Below are 22,037 nucleotides of genomic sequence, written 5' to 3' on the forward strand. Positions count from 1 at the left end.
CAGTAAGTGACTACCTGTGGCAGTCTTGGTAAGATGTAAGTGATAGTGGGGAATGACTGGGCATACCAAAGTGGCGGCTTTGATGATAAGCAGGGATAGGGAGAAGAAAGTGCAGAAAAATACAATAAAAATGTCCACAGTTTCCTACCAAACTTAAATAAATAAGACTTCTACAGTAAAAGGGACTTAATGATGCCCTGTTTCAGTACTTCATTTAGTCAAGCTACCTTCGTTCACAGCCAAACTCCTGTGGACAAGCAGTGGCAGCAGTACTGGTGGCAGCAACACGAAAACTTGCTTTAAAGCCTGGCAGAAGCTTTTTAACAACTTCTTGGTCTGGAAAATGAAGTAAGAGAAATAATTTTTCCGATGTCTCAAACATACATGAAGAAGTCTAACGGGGTACAGAGGGGACAGGTAATGAAAAGGTTCAACTGGCAAAGAGGCCGCGGAAATAGGACTATTAGCAAATGTGTGCGGTACACAGGGCTCCATGCTAGCAAGGAATACCCAGACATTGGAATGACATATATTAATTAGTGCCATACAGTAGAAATAGCACACCAGAATCTATCTTTAATTATTTTCCAAAGGCGTCTGAATGTTGGAATTTGACCAGTTATATTAAGCAATTTTTAGGCAACTCAAACAGCATCCTTCTAAACTGCTTCTGAAAGGGGTGAAGTAAATCTCTACAATTTTCTGCCCCAACCAGTCATTTTATTACCTCTATGGAGAGGGCATGGATGCTTTAGTCAGCCTATGATGTTTAGAATCAGCTTGACAGCCTTTCAAAAGAATGGATCACCAGGATGATTTTATATAAGAATGCCAAGGAACGTGCTATTTATTTTCTGATGAAGAATGACCCCCTTTGTCTCATGATATACAGATGACATGTAAGGACATCATCTGGCATAATATTGATTTTCATTGCCAATGCTGAAAGTGTGGGAAGATGTCACTAAAAAGGTAACCGGGCATAAATAATCACTGAGGCCCGCTTTTATAACAGTGCATAAATAATCACTGAGGCCCGCTTTTATTCAAACATCTGGGAGGTTGATGTCAAAGGTATAAGAACACTACCCCCCCTAATGTCTCCTTATAGCTACCTACTTGGAGCAAGCAGCTGTCCCGCACATGCTCAGTTAAAAATCTCCATAAAACAAAGATATTCCCAAAAATCAGTCAGGGAAATTAGCTCAACACACGCAACTACTCACCACAACACCTTTCTGAGAAGCATTGAAGCAAACTGTAAGTTATGTACTCCTCATAACTTGGCATCTGTGTTGTCCATTTTCATTGTTCCCCACCAATGGGTTCAGATCCGATCCTCAGATCCGACTCACCCTCATATACTAGACTTTGGATCCAGTTCTAGAGCTCTTCCTCCACCCATAATGCTCTAATCCATCCCCAACACCTCATATCGAGTTTGCTGCTTAATCGTCCATTTTGTAACAGAGACATAGACAGAAGAAATTCAGGGCTCAAACCTGGAACTGAATAGTTCCAATACAGTCAAACAGGTAGGAGTGATAAGGACGGGGGATGGATGGGATGGAAGGTGAGGAAGAATGAAAATGGACAATACAGATGCCAAGTGATGATGAGTACATAGTTTAAAAATCTGATGTTGTCCCTTTCATTCTTCCTCACTAATAGAACAGAGACCCCAGCTACTTAGCCCTGGGGAGGCCCTCACGGAAGGACATGCCAGAGCATTGTTGAACCAAAAGAAGCACTGCTTCTGGAAATGATGTCCAACTTTTAATGTATAACAAAGGTATGAGTCTTTGACCAAGTAGCTGCAGCACAGATGTCATCAATGGAAGTCCTTGACCAAAAGGCAGATGAAGTAGCCATGGACCGAGTGAAACAAGCTCGAGGAGGTTGTGGTAAATTTAGTCCTTTTTGAAAATAAACCAATGAAATGCAATCAGTAATCCATTTAATTAGAGTAACTTTAGATACTGCCTGACCCAAGCAATTTCGGAAAAATGATACAAAAACCTGGTTGGACTTCCTGAACTGTTTTGCTCTGTGAAGATAAAAATGTAGCTGTCTGTGCACATCAAGGAAATGAAGCATGTACTCTCCCTTATTCTTAAAATTTGGAAATAAGACTAGTAACTGTATGGACTGGTTGATGTCACTTTCAGACACCACTGAAAGGCAGGATTGGTCTGTACAGACACTCTGTCTTTAATGGAAAACAATGTAAGGAGGCTTAGCTGATAGGGCCTGGAGCTCAGAAATTCTTTTTGCTGAAGTAATAGCTACTAAGACTGTTTTCCATGAAAGACACTTCAGATCAAATTTGTCTTACAGTTCAAAATGTTTCTGAGTTAAACTTTGTAGGACACAATGAGGTCCCAAGGAGGAAAAGGGTCCTTTATTAGGTGTCCAAGGATAAAAATGCCTTTCCTGAAGGCCTTACACAATCTGAACAAAGCCAGAGAAAAATATTTATTTCACCGTGGAAATTTGAAATCACTGCCAAATGAACCTTAATTGTAGAGAAACTAGCTCCTTCTTTAAAAAGAGTTGTTAGAAAAAGAAAATGGCCAAAGCTGGTGCTGAAAAAGTGTTGATAATCTGGTTAGAAACGCAAACAGAAAATCTTTTCCATTTGCTTCTGTAGACATTCTTGGTAGAAGCTTTCGGGGGGGGGGGGGGGGCAAGATAATATTGCAAACTGGAGAAAAAAGCCTGGACTGTCTAACTATTAATGGAAGTGAAAAAACCATGCAGTTATCTTGAGGGTGTGGAGATTGGAATGCTGAATTCCCAATGGATGAGACAGGATATCTGAGTGGGTTCCAGTATCCATGGAGGATATCGCAAGTGAGACCGTAGGAAGGGGAACCATACCTGCCAAGGCCAGAAGGGGGGAATGAGGATGACTAAGCTCTTCAGAAGAAGAGGTAGGTAGGCATACATGACACCTGGGGGCCAATCATGAATCTGGGTGCCTCTTGGTGACTCCCCCTGAGGGGGGACCAGAGTGAAGTATTTGCTGCACTTGCTGTTGAGGGGAGAGGCAAATAGATTGTAGCAAGGCTGCCCCCAGTGGCTGAAGATCAAATTTGCTATTGACTGATTGAGAGACCACTCATGAGGCATCAGAATGGATCCGCTGAGCCTGTCTGCTAATGCGTTGGTCTTCCTCAGCATGTGGATCACAATGAGAAAGTGGTCTGAAGTGATCGCCCATTCCCAAACCCTCATGGCCTCTCTGCACAGTGGGTAAGATCACGTTCCTCCTTGCTTGTTGATGTACCAGATTACTGATATGTTGTCTGTTTGAACTGCAACAGTCCCCAGAGGGAGAACATCTTGAAATGCTTCCAACATTAAAATGACTGCTCTCATCTCTAGGACACTGATATGCAATTTGGTCTCTAGAGGGGACCACATGCCTTGGATTATCCTTCCTAAGAAATGCCCCCCCACCCCAGTTGGGAAGTGTCCGTTGTCACTGTGGCAACTGGGAATGGGAGAATGAATGGTCTTCCCAGAAAAAGATCATGGGACTGAATCCACCAATGAGTATGCAATTTGCAGATTGGAGTGAGTCTTATAGGAAATGATAGGGGAAGGAAGAAAAAGGAAATACCAATACCAGCTACGGTACATTAAAAATACCTAAACAGGTAAAGGAAATATACCAACAAAGGTATGGGAGTACCAGCTATGGTATATTAAAAATACCTAAACAGGTAACGGAAATATAACAACAAAGGTATGGGAGTACCAGCTATGGTATATTAAAAATACCTAAACAGGTAAAGGAAATATAACAACAAAGGTATGGGAGTACCAGCTATAGTATATTAAAAATACCCAAACAGGTAAAGGAAATATACCAACAAAGGTATGGGAGTACCAGCTATGGTACATTAAAAATACCTAAACAGATAAAGGAAATATAACAACAAAGGTATGGGAGTACCAGCTATGGTATATTAAAAATACCTAAACAGGTAAAGAAAATATACCAACAAAGGTATGGGAGTACCAGCTATGGTACATTAAAAATACCTAAACAGGTAAAGGAAATATACCAACAAAGGTATGGGAGAACTATCAAAGTAGAAGAGAAAGTGATACAGGAGGCAAGAAGACACTAACTCAAAGTTAAGAGGCAGGAGAAAAAAAGTAAGAAGGGTATAACAAGAAAGAGAATACTGACACAGAAAAATTATCCAAAAAAACAGTCATTTACAGCTCGAGAGTGGAACCTACTTCTAACCACGATGGCAGCAAACGAGATCTGAGGTGTTGGGGATGGAATAGAGCATTATGGGTAGAGGGAGAATCTAGAGAGCTGGATCCGAAGTCTAGTGTATGCTGTCAAGTCAGATCAGAGGATCGGAGCGAAACCCACTGGTGAGAAAGAATGAAAAGGACAACATCAAACAATGAGGCTTTAAAATTCTTGGAAAAACAAAGATCTCACATCTTCCCCAGTGAAAGAAAGATGTCCAGCCTTTAGCTAATGGTTTGGCTAAGTAACAGCTCACAAAACTATCAAATGACAAAAGACTGATTTGCTTAGACAGCTTCAGATCAGAAAGAAAAATGACAGCAATGATTAGAAACACTTATATCATCATTGGTTTGCTTTTAATAAAGACTCTTCCACACCCTGCACCACTTTAGCTGTCTCTTGGTGGCCTCTCCTAAAACCAATTTAATTTCCAAGACAAGACTGTGACCCCAATTCCTCAGCAGGGCATCACCATGTGCACTTCTCCTGTGACAGTAAGCTACAAACAACTTTTCAACATGAGAACGCTGTGCATTATCCTTGCTCTTAATGCTTCTTTTGCATACAAAATGAAATATAGGCTCATGATGTAAATGGCTTGCCTGTCCATGCATCTGTCTAAACATCCCTCCATCTGCAAAAAGGTATCTGCTTCCACAATAGCTCAAAATATAACTGAATTATTTTCCCTGTAAGCAGACATTTCAATTACCCTCTCCAAAGCCTCCCAATATTAAATTAATTTTACTAAAACCATTTGTTCAACAGTTTAAATGATCTATACTGACTGTGGCGGTCCCTCTTTACCCTGGGGCAGTAATCAAGGACCCCCAATCCTCACCACTGACACACTGGTGAGAGGTGGTCAATAAAGACAGGAACAGATTTACACAGTATTTCAAATGCAGCTTTCTGCATCCAACACAATTTCCCCCAAGAGCACATAGGGAGTACGCCCCACTGGGACTGGACTCCCTGTCTCTCCAGAGCAGAAACAAGACCCACCTTGGAGCACTGTGTCCACATTAAGTATTACTTGCATTATACAGTTAAAAAACAGCATTTAAATATAGACATTAGTCCAGCTGAGGACATAAGACAAGAATAAAACATGTAAAACAGCTGTAGAACATAGTACAATTTTAAAATATGGTGACATATACTAAAGATGGTTACAAATGTAGTTGATATTCATCAGTGAACAATTGATACAATCTGTTTTTGAGGTACATAACAGCCATTAGCAGTTGTTGCTACAAGAAGTTAGTATTATGTGGTAGGTAGCTGGGAACATGAGTAGCCAAGATTGCTAAGAGTAGGTTGTTGATAGGGGGGCCGAGAGAGGTAGTGGGTGGGTGGAGTGGATGGTATTAGAGGGGAGGGTTGCAAAGGCATATCCGGCAAGTTTTTAAGTGTGATTTTTAGTAAGGATTTAAAGTGGGTGCAAGAAGTTACAGAGGTAACTGAGGATGGGAGGGAGTTCCAGGGTTTGGCTATAGCGCAGGAGAATAATGCTTCTCCAGCAGAGTTAATGGCTCTTGTGACCTGCAGGAGGTTTTTGTGGCTGGATCTTAGTGGTCTTGTGGTTATGTAGGGTTGGAGTAGATTCTGGAGGGATGGGACTTTAAGTGGTTGGTTTATTAGTTTGTGGGTGAGTGCAAGTTGGTACAGTTGAAGGAGGTGAGGGAGCTCTAGCCAGCCCAGTTCTGCTAGTGAGAGACAGTGGTGAGTACGGTAGGATGACCCTGTGGCAAATTTGGCGATTTTGTTGTAGCAGGTTTCGAGCTTATTTAGGTTGCATTGTCTAAGGTTAGTAAATATTGGAGAGGTGTAGACTAGGGTAGAGAAAAGATGAGTATTTGCTACCGAAATTTTAGCTGCTTTTGTAAGTAGTTGCTGATTTCTATATAATGCTCCTAGTTTTTTGTGCATTTTTTTAATGGTCATGGAAATGTGAATGTCAAAGTTCAGTTTATTGTCTACTTCTACTCCTAATAATTTGGTGTGTTCTGTAGGATGGATGGTGGTGTTATCTTTTGCTGTGATGTTAAAGTGAGAGCTGTCTAGGGTAAGTTTGGTGGGTTGGAAGATTATTAATTTTGTTTTGTTTGGGTTGAGTATTAGTTGGGCATTGGATAACCAAGTTTCAATAGAAGAAAATGCTTCCTGTGTGACTTTTTAAAGTTCGGGTAGGGAGTGGGCTGTGCAGATGATGGTTGAGTCATCTGCGTATTGTATGAGTGCACCATGTGTTGTGGGTTAGGATAGATTATTGGTGAAAATGCAGAAGAGTAGGGGTCCATGTATGGACCCTTGGGGAACCCCTATGGAAACTGGTAGTTGGGGGGGATAGATTGTCCTGCCAAACAACTGCTTCTTGGCGGCCAGATAGGTAACTCTAAACCAATTGATGACTGGTTGAGAGAAGGATAGGTTATCAAGAAGAGAGATGAGTTGCTTGTGTGGGACCATGCTGAAAGCTTTAGAGAGGTCTAGAAAGGTAGCTGAGAGATAACCTGCATTTTTATTTTGTAGGAAAGTGTTAGAGAAAGAGAGTAAGGCGGTGGTGGTGCTATGGTTAGGTAGGAATCCGTGTTGTGTGTTGGAGAGAAGATTGTTAGCAAGGAGGTGATCTGAGACTTGAGAATGAATGCATCTCTTTAGTATTTTGGAGAGTGGCGAGAGAAGAGCTATGGGGCAGTAATTGGTTAGATCTGTGGAGGGGCTTCCTTTGTGTAGGGGAATTATGTGTGAGACTTTCCATAGTGTGGGAACATAACTTTCTGACAGAGATCTGTTAATCAAGAGTGATATGGGGTAGGCTAGAGCGTCAGCTGCAAGTTGAATGCATTCACCAGGGAGGTTGTCTGCTGCTAATCTGGTGGTTTTAAGTTTAGTTAATAGTTTTATTTTGGAGGTAGGAGCAGGAGAGAAAGAGAAGCTAGTGGGGCGATTGTTAGTTGTAGTTGATGGTGTGGGTTTATGGGAGGGTTGTGTTGTCTAGCTAGTGATAGTACGGTTTGTGTGAAGTGATTGTTGGAAGAGGTAGCAATATTTTCGGAGGAGTGAGTTAAGTTAGGAGTGGGTGTACTTACTTTACCTGGGTAGAGGATGGAGTTTATTGAGGACCAGAATTGCTTGGGGGTTATATTGGGAGGAAGTAAGGGCAGACTTGTAATATTGGATTTTGTCCTGTTTTATAAGCTTTTTGGTTCTATTGCATAGTTCTAGGAATTTTTGCCTAGTAGAGGGGGTTTTGGTTTTGCGCCATTTGTCTCAGGCTTTATCCCTGTTTTTCATTTCAGACTTGGTGTTTTTTTGTAGCCATGGGGATGGTTGGGCTCTAGTTTGGAAACGTCTTATGGGGGCATGGTAATTAAGGATGCTTAGGAATGTTTTATTAAAGTAGTCAACTGTGTCATCTAGTTTGAGGTATTTTAGAGGTTGCCAGTTACAGTCTTTTAGGGATGAGCTGAATGAGAGGGTTGAAGTTAGTTTTTTTGCGTATTTGATGGTAGATGATGGGTTTCGCTTTATAAAGGTGTTTTCTTAGTAGGAAGGTTGGGGCGTGATCACTGAGGCTATCAGATAAGCAGCATGCTATATATGACTGGGGGCTCTAATTGACTAGTATTCAATCAAGGGTAGTGTGTTTGTTGGAGTTATTTATCCTAGTAGGTGACTGGAATAGTCGGGTGAGGCCATGAAGGTTTACATGATGGGTTGGGTGGTTGCTAGAGCAAGATTGCCAGTCAGTGTTGAAGTCTCCTAGAATTAAATTTTCTTGGGGTAGGTGGTGGGTAGTCCAGCTGAGGAGGTTTTCAAGTGGAGGGATGTTGTGGCCAGGTGGGAAGTTGCAACCTATTATGTTTAGGGTTTTATTTTGGTTTATTTTAAGGTTGGTGTACATTATTTCTTCCTTACCTATTTGGGGAGCTGCTAATGTTAAGATCTGGATGTCTAGATGATGCTTAAATATTATAGCTATACCACCTCCTTTTTTGTTTAGTTGGTCTACTCTTAGTATATTGTAACCGGTAGTGAGGATTTGCTCATTAGTAATGTGTGGTTTTAACCATATTTCTGTAAGGATCACTACATCAGGGGAGTAGAAGGCTATGGTGGCATGGAATTCATGCACCTTGTTGCATATACTTTTAATATTTAGGCTTATCAGAAGGAGGTCAGTTTGCTTTCTATTGGCTGTGATTTGGGAGAAGATGTGGTTTGTAGTCTGATTATGAGGGGAGGGGTTGGAGATTGAGGAACCAGGATTGGGATGTATTTCTCCACTGAGTGCTAGTTTGGATATGGATGAGATTATTTGTTTTATCAATTTCTGAATATGCTTGCTTATAAGGGAAGTTTTTTGATTGTGTTCTGTGGGTAACAGGTATGGTGGTGGGGTTATGTTAGGTTGTGGGGTTGTTTTTAGTTTAGGTATTGTGGTCTGTAGTCTATAGAGAGGGTGTATTGGGAAGGTTGTTGACCTGATGAGAGAGTAGTAGAGTAGAGGTGGGACATGAGTGGTGGTGTGTGTGGTGGTACAGTGGTAGTGGTTGAGTGTGGGAATGGTGGAGGTTTGGTAAGATGTGATATATGCAAGGAGCGTGCATGCAGTGAGTATAGGTATGTTGTGCTTATACATATTAGCTGAGTAGGAGGGATAGTTGTGAGAAGCTGTAGGAGGAAGTATAGGTGTAGTGATGTTATAGGTTGTTTGAAAGGTGGGAGTGGTTACCGTTTGTACTGAAGGTAGAACCACTGAGGGCGGGTGGGAAATGGGGGCAGGGAGGGGAGCGTAGTGGGCGACAGATGAAGGAAGACTATCCGTAGGTTTATAGGTTATAATCAAAAGGGATGGCCCTAATTAGGCTGCAACTGTTCTTGTGGGGAGGGGGAGAATCAGAATAGACCAGAAAAGTGGTGGATAGCCAATAGTATGATGAAAAGGGCTGGCTCTGATTTCACAGATATGCAAGTCTACAGAAACAATAAGAAAAGGCAGTAGGTACTCTGACTTGCTTGTTTTGCATACCTGTCTTACTGAAATAAAATAAGCCAATTTTACCAAGGAGTTATGTGGAAATTAGGAAGACAAGAATTTATAAGAGAAAAGGTTTAATAGAAGTAGAAAAACAGCAGAGCATACAAACAGTACAGCATATAAAGACAGATTGCAGTTAGAAGTACAGAATGGTGGGGGGGCAGCTAATGTTCTGAAACAATAAGGAAAATCAGTAGGTACTTTGGACTTACTTGTTTTGCATACCTTTCTTTTGAAATAAAATAAACACTTGTAACCAGGAGTATGTGGGATTTAGAAAGATCACAAGTTATAGGAGAAAGTGTTTAGTAATACTAGAAAAACAGCAGGGCTTTCAAATAGTTGAAACAGCTTGCAAAGGGAGACTGCTGTTAGGAAGTACAGTATGGAGAGGGGACATGCTAACATTTGTGATGGAGTGCTTTACTTAAAAATAGAAATTAAACAAGGGCTAGCAATTAATTTTGTCTGGAGGTTAAAAATACTTTTTGTATATTTTGAAAATAACACTCATCCCAAGGTTGCCCGGTTCTGTTAAAGAACACTGCAGGCCAATAGATCAAACTTGTCTTGGTGAGGATCCAGGGAAAGTAGAATTAAAAGGAGAAGTTTTTGTATATTTTGAAAATAACACAGCCCAAGGCTGCCCGGTTCTGTTAAAGAGCACTGCAGGCCAATAGATCAAACTCTCAAGTTGCAAAAAATATTCACTAAAAGAATTGCCACAAGTATAAACATATTTAATAATGGATAATAAAAATAGAAAACAAGAAAATACTTAACATTTATCTGCAATGAACATCAGAGTTTTCAGTCACAGGAAATATAAAATAACACAGTTGGATAGAATCTCACATGCAGAAAAAGAAATAATAATAAACTAATCTCATGGTACTTTTCCTAACTAAACTAAAGACAGATTGTCCCTAGTTCACTCATTTAATATTACAAGACAAGATGTACTCCTGAGATGCTCACTTCCATAAGGCAAGATGAGATACTACACACTGAACTGTACAACTAACAACTACTGAACTGAACTGTTATAACTGACATAGATCTTTTACATCAGAGTCCAAAGAAAAACAAAAACAAACTGCTGCTACCAGAGTTCTGTCTTTCAGTTAGTTATGGAATGACATCACATCTAGTCACCTGAATTTGGCACAGTTCACATTCAGAACTCTGTTAAGATTCTGCTGCAGCACCCCAAATACAAGCAACCTCTACAAATACATTTTCAGTACAACCATCTGCAAACATTAATGTGACAGTTAAATGACATACGATTATCCACCAAACTGCAGCCAGCCATGCTGGCATAATCCACACATGCACTGTCTCATTTCTCCTAGTACAGCTAGCAATACCTCAGAATGTCACACTGACATCCTTAGTATTCTCAGAAATAACAGTAATATCTGTTCAACACCTGAATTTCTACTGCTGAAGTAATTTATTAAAGCTAAGAAAGAAATCCACCCAACCCCATGTGTAAGGCTACAGGCTTCATGCATTTAGTTAACCCCTTCAATCACCACATGTATGCACATACCAATTAAAACATAATTTCAGCAATCTTGCACACTGTTTCTGAAACACGCTGCTTTCCTGGAGCTGACCAATGCTCTTAAACTACTGTTTATTTCAGCAACAGATTTTCACTCTCTCTCTCTCTCTCCTTTATCTTTCCTCCAAGGTGCATATAGTGCCTCTTTTTATGCAGCCATGGTGTAGACTACAATCATTTTGTTGCCTTTTCTGGACAGTCTTCATTCAATCCAGGTCCATTCTTCCATTTGCTTTAATACCTGCTTTACCTGTGTGACATGTGGGGAGCTAAAACTTATCCTGACAAGAAACAGACCACACAAGAAGCAATGCTATCTATCTGCCACATGTCTTTTGAATGCGAGACAAAAATGGAAACTAGCAATGACAGTGGAAAGACAAGAAAACCAGAAAACCGAGCTCTATAAGGCAGTAACTCTAACAGTTGCATCGTCACCCATGTCTTTATTTTATATTTATTAGTTGTATTATGACTGTGTCTTTGTCCTCATGACTGTGTGTTACATTTGGCTGCTCTGGTGGCATATCAGGATAAAGCTGTAACTATGGCCCAATTGATCCAGATTTGATTAGTGGCTCTGGCAACTGATGGGAAATGCAGAGAGAGATAGGCATGCCCATCCCAGGGGGAGGGTGTTCATCACTTATGCTCCCGTAAGACAGATATGGCTCATCACTGATGCTACCTTAAGACAGATGTGGCTCAAGAGAGGAGTTGCCCTTGAACTTACGCAGTGAGCGTTGGAGGTGCAGCAGGGAAGTAGGTAGGGTATTTAAAAAAAAAGAAAAGAAAAAAAAAGAAGAAAAAAGAAAAGAAAAAAAAGGACAGAAGGAGAGATGACAGAGGCCCCAGGACACCCTTAGGTTCTATAACTGGCCCCAGCGATATCAGAGCAAGTTCAGTGGGGTGGGGGGTCAGAATGCAAGCTGGTAGACTGTGTAGAAATAGAGCACTGGGGGCTGTGACAGTAAAATGTGGTCCGAGGAGGCCAAAACTATGCATTACAGTTAGCATACACAAAGCAAAAAAAGATAGCCTTAACTCATTCCCTCCAGTACAGCTCTTTTGAGCGTGTATCTTTAACTCCCAGTAGGTGTGGTCTGAGCCTTTAAAAAAATGAAATCATCATCTTACAGTTCTAACAAATACTCATTGACGTGTTCCTATTAGATTGTCGAAACTCCGTATACACGAATACGAAATCATCTACACATATTGTGTGAAATACATAATAAAACATGCAAAACTGCAAAATTAGAAATGTCTAAGTGTTTTGGTTGGCCCGTCTGCGGTATAGCTCCGTAAGGTAAGTGTGCGATAGTTACGGACCTTAGGGTTAGGGTGCGGGTTAAGGTAAGTATATAGATAGGTAATGTGTATAAGATTTAGTGTAGTGTTAGAAGTAGGGTTTTGTTAAATGTATTTATGTGTATTATTTATTTTGTTTGGGTATATCTCTGTAGGGGAAGTGTATGGTAGTTACAGACCTTAGAGTTAGGGAGGGATTAAGGGTAGTGCATAGACATTCGTGTATGTGGGGTTTAGTGTAGGGTTAGAAGTTGAGTTTTGGTGCTTTACTTTAGGGTTACGAGTAGGGTTTGGTTAGTGTATGTATGTGGTTTATTTATTTTGTTTGGGTAGGTAGTACGTAGCAGGTGGTGGGGTTGGCTGATTATGAACGTTCAATATTTTAAATTTCGCAGTTTAGTGCGTTCAGTATTTTAGTGGTTTGAGTAATATGTGTCGCTGTTTTGGTATTCGATGTAATGGAGTTTCTTTGTTTTAATACAGACCCCCCCATTGCAGAGGTCAAATATCAATGCAATTGTGTTTGCCATCATGCATGCTTTAAGAAAAAATATTTTGATATGTTGTATGTAGCATGGTTTTGGAATTATTAACGCTAATACAAACAAGCAATATTTGATGCTTACAGGCACAGTAGGAGGTAACTGCAGAAACTCCTGGAGGCGCACTTGGCTGTAAACTCAAATTTTGTGAAGAAAGCAGACAGTAAGAAAAGAGTCCCATGAATGTTGCTATGGCAATAGAAAGCAGGATTGTTATGACAGCAGAAACCTGCACCTGGCTTACAGCACTGGACCTAATGACGTCTCTTTGCATTCTGGAAGGTTAAGAGACCATAAATTTATCCCAAATGAATTGCACTTTGTTGGACAAGTTTCACTTCTGACCTTGCCACATCGTACGTTGCACAACAAATGACTTAGAATATGTAAGAAAAAACATACTTGATCAGACCAGGAGGGGATCACTTCTGTTGTGTCCAGTGCAGAAGTGTTACCTTTTCAAAGGCCCAGTGTGGGGCACTTCTTTACAGAAAAGTGATTTTGCAAAACAAACCATACTAAAAATGAGTGCAAAGAACTGGACTTCATTTCTTCCCTAAAATAAAAGTTTACCTGTGTGTAACTTGAGCTCTTTCTACTCTTTTATACAGCACTAACTTATCAAATATAACATGTCTTTTCTGCAACTGTTAATGGAAACTTAATACTTTTTGTCCTAATATCAAAGGATATTTGTAATTCTTTGTGCCTTTTTTCCCAAGATGCAACTGCTTAAATACAGGCTGATCTGCGCAATGAGGGACAGGTGGTAATCCTATTCCAGTGGCCTAAGAATATTGATTTTGTGGATTCTGAAGTTCATTTTATACTCAGACATGATGTATGGATGGACATTATATACATTAGAGGAGAGTCCATGGTGATCATACTTTGACATGCTTACTGCCATTTCCTGGGTTTGACTCCCACTTCAGGAAGATTTAATACAGTACATCATTAAAGGCACACACACACACACACACACACACACACACACACACACACACTTATATATATATATATATACACACACACACACACACACACACACAGTGGTGTACTATTGTTTGAACGGCAAAACATTTGCTGTTCGAAACAATGAAATTTAAACCTGAACAGAAACATTCCGACCAGCCACAATGTCGACTCAAATGAATGACACATTTGAGTCGATACTGTTACCGAAATCATCAGGTGATAGCCATATAGGAGCTGCGCCCCCCCCCACACCCCCCATACTAATATAGTCTAACTTCGGGATCGCATGGGGATATGGATGAATTTCCAATCCCCACTGTACCGCAACCTCAGTGCACTACTGCATTCACATAAGCGTGTTTGACTATCCCATACATTTATGTTTTGTGGATTCTGAATTTCGGCAGCAGTGCTGCCGACAGACTGTCGTTTGCACAAACCATAGTAAACCATATACAGTTATATAGACATATCTATAGCTTTACATTGTCTGTGAAAAATATCAGCTTGGTTTTGCAGCAACCAAACCTCTTCACTGCCAACAGGGGTAGGTAAGCTTAACAAACCTAGAAACGAATTATTCCATTTTGAATAAGTATTGTGATATGGAATTTCGTATAAGAATTGGGCAAATTGCAAAACAAAATCAGATGGGTAAAAAACGTCTTCACACATGCACATACACCAGAAATTAGTATATACTTTCCTTACCTTCTCACCACCATCCTGAGACTTCTGTAAGACCCTTTTATTAAGATGAGTGCTTCCTGCCTGGAGCCATACAGTGGGGAACCGTTAATATTCACTAGTTCATCGCCAACCTGCATATTCTTTGACAGTGCTGCCTTACCACCATCTTCGATCTGAAACAACCCAGAAAGAATTGATGTCACTCTAGTTACACAATCAAGAATTAAAACTCTGCTCATGGTATTTGCTATCTCACTAACACAGATACAAATGTCGGTCAGTGTTAACGATCAGGTGTAGAGCAAACATAAATTCTGCTTAACGATACCCATCATGTATTGTTCATCTGGATTGAGATTCTGAATATGACTTTCAGTCTGAAAGTCCATTGGGTGGAAATTAACTCAACACTCATAGATTATGTAATTCAAAATCATGAAGACTGTAAACTAGAAGGAAGATGGTAAGCATTATTAATTTTCAAACTGTGACACACAAAAAAGTACAGTTGTGTAAGTAAACTTATCGTAACACTGGATGTTCAAATGACCACTTCTGCAGTAGTCTTAGCTATATGAGGTTATATCTTGCCAAGCATATAACAGCCCACCAGCTTCCAAACTTCAGGGCACCATCCAGATGCCCAAACCATCAGTCAGCTTGAGCTGAGCTGACTAGACAGACAGGTTTGGGTCCCAAGACCTTCAGAGCTTTCATGCTAACAGAGAGAAGGAAGATTCTTCCTGAAAGGACAGCAAAAAAAAAAAACAGTTCAAAAGCTCAGTGGATGGAGGAAGGGAGGGAACGGCTACTGCAGCAGTGATCATCTGAACATCTACTGCTATGGTAAGTTTACTTACCCAACTGTACTATGTTCATCACATTGATCACTGCTGCAGTAGCCTTAGTTATATGGATAGATTACCGTAGCTAACTACACTTAGGAGGTGGAAGGGTCAAACAAAGCCTGATCTAGCCCTACAGAAGGAATCAAGTTACAGTGCTTTTTAATGTACTTACAGAGGATGAAGTTGCTGCTCCTAGAAACCAACCCTTTCCAAAAAGCCACAGATGATGCCAAATCCCTGGTAGAGTGGGCCTTAACCCTGCCGGGAGTAGTTTTGTTGTGGTGAGTATAACAAAAGATAATAGCTTTAGACAACCACTTGGAAACAGTCTGCTTTCACTCAAGTTGTCCCTTTATCTTACTTACCTTCACAAGAAATGAACAAGTGATACAAAAATCTGAAAGATTTAGTTTTGTTAAGACAGAACCAGGGTTGTGTCTGGACATCCAAGGTAGGGGGTACCCTTTCTTCTCATTTTTAGGTTCAGGAAAGAAAATGAGGAGATGGACAGTTTGGCTTAAAGTAAACTCTGATACCACTTTATGCACAAAAGAAGGGTTAGTTATCAAAGAAACCCTGTCCCTGAGGAAAAAGAGATGGCCGACTCACCAAAAATAACTTGCAACTCAGATACCCTTCCTGCAGAGGTCAGGTGAATCACTAAAACTGTTTTCCATGTTAAGAACCTCAAGTCAGTCTGGTTAGCTGGTTCAAATGGAGCAAGTGTTAGTTTCTGTAACACAAAATTAAGATCCCAAGGAGAGGGCCGCTGTTTTTTGGAGGCCTACTATGCAACCCCCCTTTCAAAAACATTTTGACATGTGACTGCCTTGAAAGGAGAAGATCCATGAGCACACATGCAGAAATGGCCAATAAATAAACCTTGATGGAGGAGTAAGAAAGCCATTTGCAAATATATGATGTTCTAGTAGCAGACATTATTGGCCTCATTTGCACATGCTGCAGATCCTCAGCAAACAAGAGCCAAAAGAGAATTAAGACGCTGTCAAGCAGGCAGTCAAATGAAGTTGATTGACACAACCCAACCCAAAACACCCCTGATCTTGTTTGTGCAGATCCATACTGTAAAGAAGCTTGCAGTAACTGCCCCTAGCCATTTCCAAAAGAAGGGACCAGAAGGGAGTTACCACAGAGATCTTGGGGGATTTACTTTGAATCTTCAGAAGTACCCTGGATATTTGTGAAAAGGGTAGAAAAACATAGAAGACATTCCTGTCCAAGACAAAACGAACAGAGAAGAAAAGAAAATGCACGTGTCTTCTGGGCGTTCTTGCATGAAGGCCTGGAGCAGAATTGTGCCAGCTAGTTGTTAAGAGAGGACGCAAATAGGTCTAACTGAGGATTTCTCCACAGATGGATCAAATCTTGAAAGACCCCCTGATCTAGTTTCAATTCACGTGGATCTGCCCTTTTTCTGCTCAGCTTTTGTGCCTCTAAAGTTTGCTAATATAGGATGCCCATAGAGTATGCCCATAGAGCAAAACTGCTGTGAGGCTTCATCCCAAGCTAACATGGCTAGCCTGCAAAGGTGGTATGACCTGGTTCCCCCTTTGCTTGTTGATTTACCACATGACTGTGGTATTGTCTGTAACAACCTGAAGATGTCCGGGGCACTAAAGATGATTCAGAAAGTTGAGTGCCTTGATCAAGGCAAGCATCTTGTTTATACTTATGTGCTTGTGTCTGTCTTTGGTGTCCTGCACACTTTGTAATTGTACCCCTCCTGAAACTGCTCCTTAAGCAATGTCTGAAGCATCTATGGTGACTGACTTCTTTGGAACAGGGAAGGAGAAGGAGGCTTGGATTTAAGGATAGTTTTCTCCACCAAGTGATTTCACTTCTCACAACCCCAACAATGGAATTGGATTTGAAAGGACAAAGGATGTTGTTGATGGGAACAAACAGACTTCCAATACCACTGTATCCTTCTCACATGGAGTCTTGCCGGGGGTATCATGAAAATCATAGATGCCTTGAGACCCAAAATCCTGAGGTATTCCCTCACAGTGACCAAAATCTGAGTGGAAAACCATAGAAACAGATTTGGATATAGAAATCATTTTTACTGTGGAAGAAAACCTCTTTGAGGTTTCTAGCTGTTATCCCCAGGAACACAAACCTTTGCGAAGGAGTCAAAAAAAACTTTTGTATGTTCTCTTAGAATTCCAGCTTGTGTAAGAGACTGCTCACCCAAGTGAGAGACTGCTGACACTTCGAAAAAGACTGTAAAAATAAACAAGTCATCTAAATATGGAAAATGTGGACACCCTGTAGCCTGCAATGAGCTACAACTGGAGCTAAACCTTTGTGAACACTATTGGTGCACTGGACAGTCCAAAAGGTACAGCAGAGAACTGATAATGTCATCCAGACACACACAAAAATGAAGTCTGGGTGCAAAGATATGCATCTTTTAAATCTAATGTTACCAGTAAACCTGAAGGAGGAAGAGGAGGTAACAGGTTGTGAAGTGTCAGCATTTTGAACTTGGACACTACTACAAACACATTCATGAAAGAACGACCTAGAACTGGTCTCCAAGCATTTTGCCTCTTTGGCACTAAAAACATCCTTGAATAAAAACGTTTTCCCATCTGGGAAGAAGGAACTAGTTCTATCACTCTGTGGGACAGCACATAACGAAGGACAGGTGGAAATAAGATCTGGTCTGGTGGATTAGGGATTAATCCCTGGAAAGGAGGAATTTCCTCCCACTGCCATCTATACCCTTGATGAATGATCTTCAGAACTTATTTTTTTATTGCCTTTTGTTTACCGGGATGGTCCAACTGGGTATTTAGACCCATTTTCGACATAGGCTTGAGGACAAAAGTTCCATTAAAGTTACAAAAATTACAAAACATTTACAGAGAAAAAATAATTTCTGTTTCTTAACAATAGAAATGGGGTTTTAGAATCATGCAGTGGATAATACAATCATAGGTTAGTACTAGGTTAACTGCCCTTGCGAGCCACTGTAAGCCTAGCCAATTATCCCTTGTGAGACTCAAACCTTGCACCTTGTGTTTGTAAAGCAAACACCTTAACCGTTAGGCCACCATCCCAATCAAGACAGAAGTTAATACAATTTTATTTCTGTAGGAATATCATATAGGGGTCTATATTGAAACAGCGAACAATGCTTCACTGACACATTTTCAGCGAAAGCTGAAAATATCGAAACTACAGAACAGCGATTTCTTTCCTAGGGAAAGAAATCACTGTTCAAACCAAAAAAAAAACATTAAACACTTCTAAACACATACACACGTACCCTAACCCTAATTGTACCCCCCCCCCAAAAAAAAATCAGTAGACAACTGAATACACATATACACATAACTCAAACATACATCTAACGGGAAAAAAAAAAGTAAACATTTTAAAACATATGCACTTACCTTAACCCGCACCCTAATCCTAAGGTCAGTAACTCTTGCACATTCACGTAAACAGTCCCAAACACATACACACTTACCTTAACCCTAATTCTACTCCCCCAAAACAAAAGTAAACAGTTGAAAACACATACACACGTAACTCAACCATACATCTAACGCAAAAAAAAACACTTTCATACATATGCACTTACCTTAACCCGCACCCTAACCCTAAGGTCAGTAACTGTTGCACATTCAGGCTTGGGAGCTATACAGGACAAGGGACCACACTACACTGCAGAACATGGCAAAGCAATGAAGCGGTCAAGCGACTTCTTTCCCAGGGAAAGAATTCGGTGAACAGCCGCTTCGCTGTTTTGCCTGTTCGCTCTGTATGTGTCGACAGAAACGGATTAGAGAAAATGCATTTTCGTCATTCTAATAGGAACCAATATATAGTAATAAACAGGTTGCATTTGTCTGAAAGTATCAGTTTCCTAAGGGGAAAGTGGAGATTCAGACTTTCTGGAAGGGAAAAGGGGCTGCCAAGTTTAGAGGGGTGGACAAGGTTCCTTAAACAGTCTTTCTGACTTGTTTAACTTTTCTTGGTTTGGAGGATTCCAAAATTCTTTTGAGGACCTCCTTGCCATTTCTTCTTAAATGTATGTTACCTGCATTTTTCTGAAATTGTTTGTTTGTTTGTTTATTTTTTGCTAAAATTGGATGAGTGGTCAGAGAATTCCTTAGAAATTTTGGAAAAGGAGGGTTGAAAAATCTTAAGAAATTCCCTGTATAATCTTACCCCTTTAATTTTTTTATCACCTCTGCAGCAGAAGGGCCAAAAACTAATTCTCTATCCAAAGGAGAATTTAAAATTTCATTTTTAATATCAAGTTGGAAGTTCTGAGAATGCAGCCAGGCAAACCTCTTCAAAACAGTATCAGTGGTCATAGCCCTGGAAGAAGTGTAAACTGAGTCATACACATGGGTTTCAGTGTTTAAGTTACAAGCCATTTCCCTGCAAGCTACAACCTCAAAACTAGAAGACCAGAGCACAACTTTGCTGTAGAGTGGTACGGCTGAAAATCAATCGCTACGGAGTTAAGCTGTAATAAGAAACCAAGTACATCATTACAATCCCTAAAGACAGCTACCCGGCTGTATTCTGACAACAGACATACCCATGCTAGAAGAGTTATCGTCATGATGTAAACAAATGCAAGGAAACTGGGCAAAGTATAAAATAATTGGTGGACAAGGCCCCAAAATAAGTACAAGTTTAACTACTGCACCCATAAACCCAGACTTTTAGACTTTGTCCAGTTTCCTAGAGCTTGTTTACATTGCAACGATAACTCTTCTAGCACAGCTATCTCTGTTGTTAGAATACAGCGAGATAACTGTTCTTAGGTATCATCATGATGCGCCAGGTTTCTCATCAGCGCTTAACACTGTAGAGATTGTGCTTTCTGGCCATACTGCTTCATGGCTATATGGTGCTGCAGCCTTCTGATTTCGGCATTGTAGCTCATGGGGATTGCAACCTAAATACCAGAATCCCATACACACACTTACAGTACGCAATGAGTAGTGACTTGTACAATAGAATTAACTAAATTATTTAAAGCAGAGTTTTCACATGATGAAACTGCAGACAAAACATCTTTCATACTTTTAAAATTAGTCAGAACAAACTTTAACACATGACCCTGACAATTCAAAATTCTGAAAATCAAAGTTTCAGAAGCACACACCTTTTCCCCATACTTATCAATAATTGTCCCATCCTTATCAGAAAGTGTAGGATTGGAATTAACTAAATGTTTAGCAGTAGTATAATTAACTAACGCTACAGCTGCTGAGCCAGGTTTTGGGAAGAGTATACAAAAAATATGAGGAACTTTATGCATCCTATTTGTCATTTTTAGGGGGCAGCTGGCTGACTATCAGGAGAACTGCAGATAGTAGCACACACATCCTCTAAAGCTGAAACAACAGGAGGAAAATGTAAAGGTTCTTCATATTTCTTCTGTAGCAGCTCAGAGTATTTTCTGATGAAGTGAGAAAACTCACTGTACTTTCCTTCAGAACTCTGGCACATTCTGAAAAAAGCCTCAGAAAAAGAGAAATCCCCACAGAGAGATTCACAAACTGAGCTCTCCTGAGTTTGAGTCGGAAATCTGAGGTGGAAAAACCCTGTATTTGTCCCTTCATCTTCCTGTCCAGATTCAGAATCTTTAACCTCTTCAGGAAATGAGGTATCCCTTTCTTTTCAAGAAACTAGTTTATAAGAAGGACCAACAGGCTGAATTAAACCCTAATATTTTTATTAATCCTAATAGTAACAAATCTTACACATTTAATTGTTCAGCTACATGTAATACTAGTAACATCATATATTTGGCAACCTGTATAAGATGTTCTTGTTTCTATGTAGGCAAGTCCACCAGACACCTAAAAGATAGAATTATTGAGCATAACTCTGAGATAAGAAGACAGATTTTAACAAATTCTTTGGCCAAACATGTTTCTGAAAATACAGGTCATAATTTTAAGTTTAGAGTTATAGATACAATGACAAAATCATTTAGGAGGGACGATATGAATGTAAAATTGGAAAATATGGAATTAAAATGGATTTTACGTCTACAAGCTGAACATTTGCCAGGGCTGAATCAGATGGTTTCTATTAAACCTGTTTTAAAGTTAAAACAAAAAGTTGTTTAATATATGCAAAAATAGTAAGTATTAAGTTTGGAAATATTATTGCATAATTCTAAGAATATAATGTACTTTTATTTTTGTATTTTTTATATCTGTGATATATGTCTCTTTAAGGGCTCATTGTGATTGTTTTATTGGCTGTGATATTTATTTAAGTGATGTATACATATAAGTGGTATGTTTTATGGTGGAGTTCATTAAACAATACCTGAAAGCTTTGCTGACATTACATTTTTTACTATAAGATGTTGGTGTTAGCCATTTGGTTTTTTGAATTAAACCCTGAGCCAGACCCGGTAAATTATGCCTGCCCAAAGAAAATTGAAGAGGAGGAGTAGATACATGTTTCTGTTTCTTTTTGACAGGAAAAATTAAGCCAACAGTCTTATTAATGGCAACAGCAGCTTCCCCAGAGGTGGGCTCAACATTCTGACAAAAGAAGGCAACCTTTCTTTTTCCTTGTCCAAGGACCAACAAGAGTGTCTCTCCTTTGCCCACTGAGGGAACCCCAACAGCTGCAGAGGACATGGCTAACCCCAGTGTACAGTGGCTGTAGGTGCTACATCAGAAGAATCTGGGGTAAAAGATGAATGGTCTGGGTACAACTTAGGGCCACAGTGGAGTCACCCAACTGCAGCTGAGACAAA

At 40.1% G+C, this 22,037-nt stretch overlaps 1 protein-coding gene across 1 annotated transcript in view; it reads right to left on the minus strand.

Annotated features, from left to right (window-relative positions):
* Positions 1-22,037, minus strand: part of SHROOM4 (shroom family member 4) — a 1,399,869-nt gene that overhangs the window by 800,278 nt on the left and 577,554 nt on the right. The window contains exon 2 of the mRNA XM_044057534.1: positions 14,439-14,590. Coding sequence (XP_043913469.1) covers positions 14,439-14,590 — 152 coding nt within the window. The remainder of the gene's footprint in view (positions 1-14,438; positions 14,591-22,037) is intronic.

This window comes from Protopterus annectens, chromosome 15.part0 (genome assembly GCF_019279795.1).
Source record: "Protopterus annectens isolate FY-2018-M chromosome 15.part0, PAN1.0, whole genome shotgun sequence".
NCBI classification, from domain to species: Eukaryota; Metazoa; Chordata; order Ceratodontiformes; family Protopteridae; genus Protopterus; species Protopterus annectens.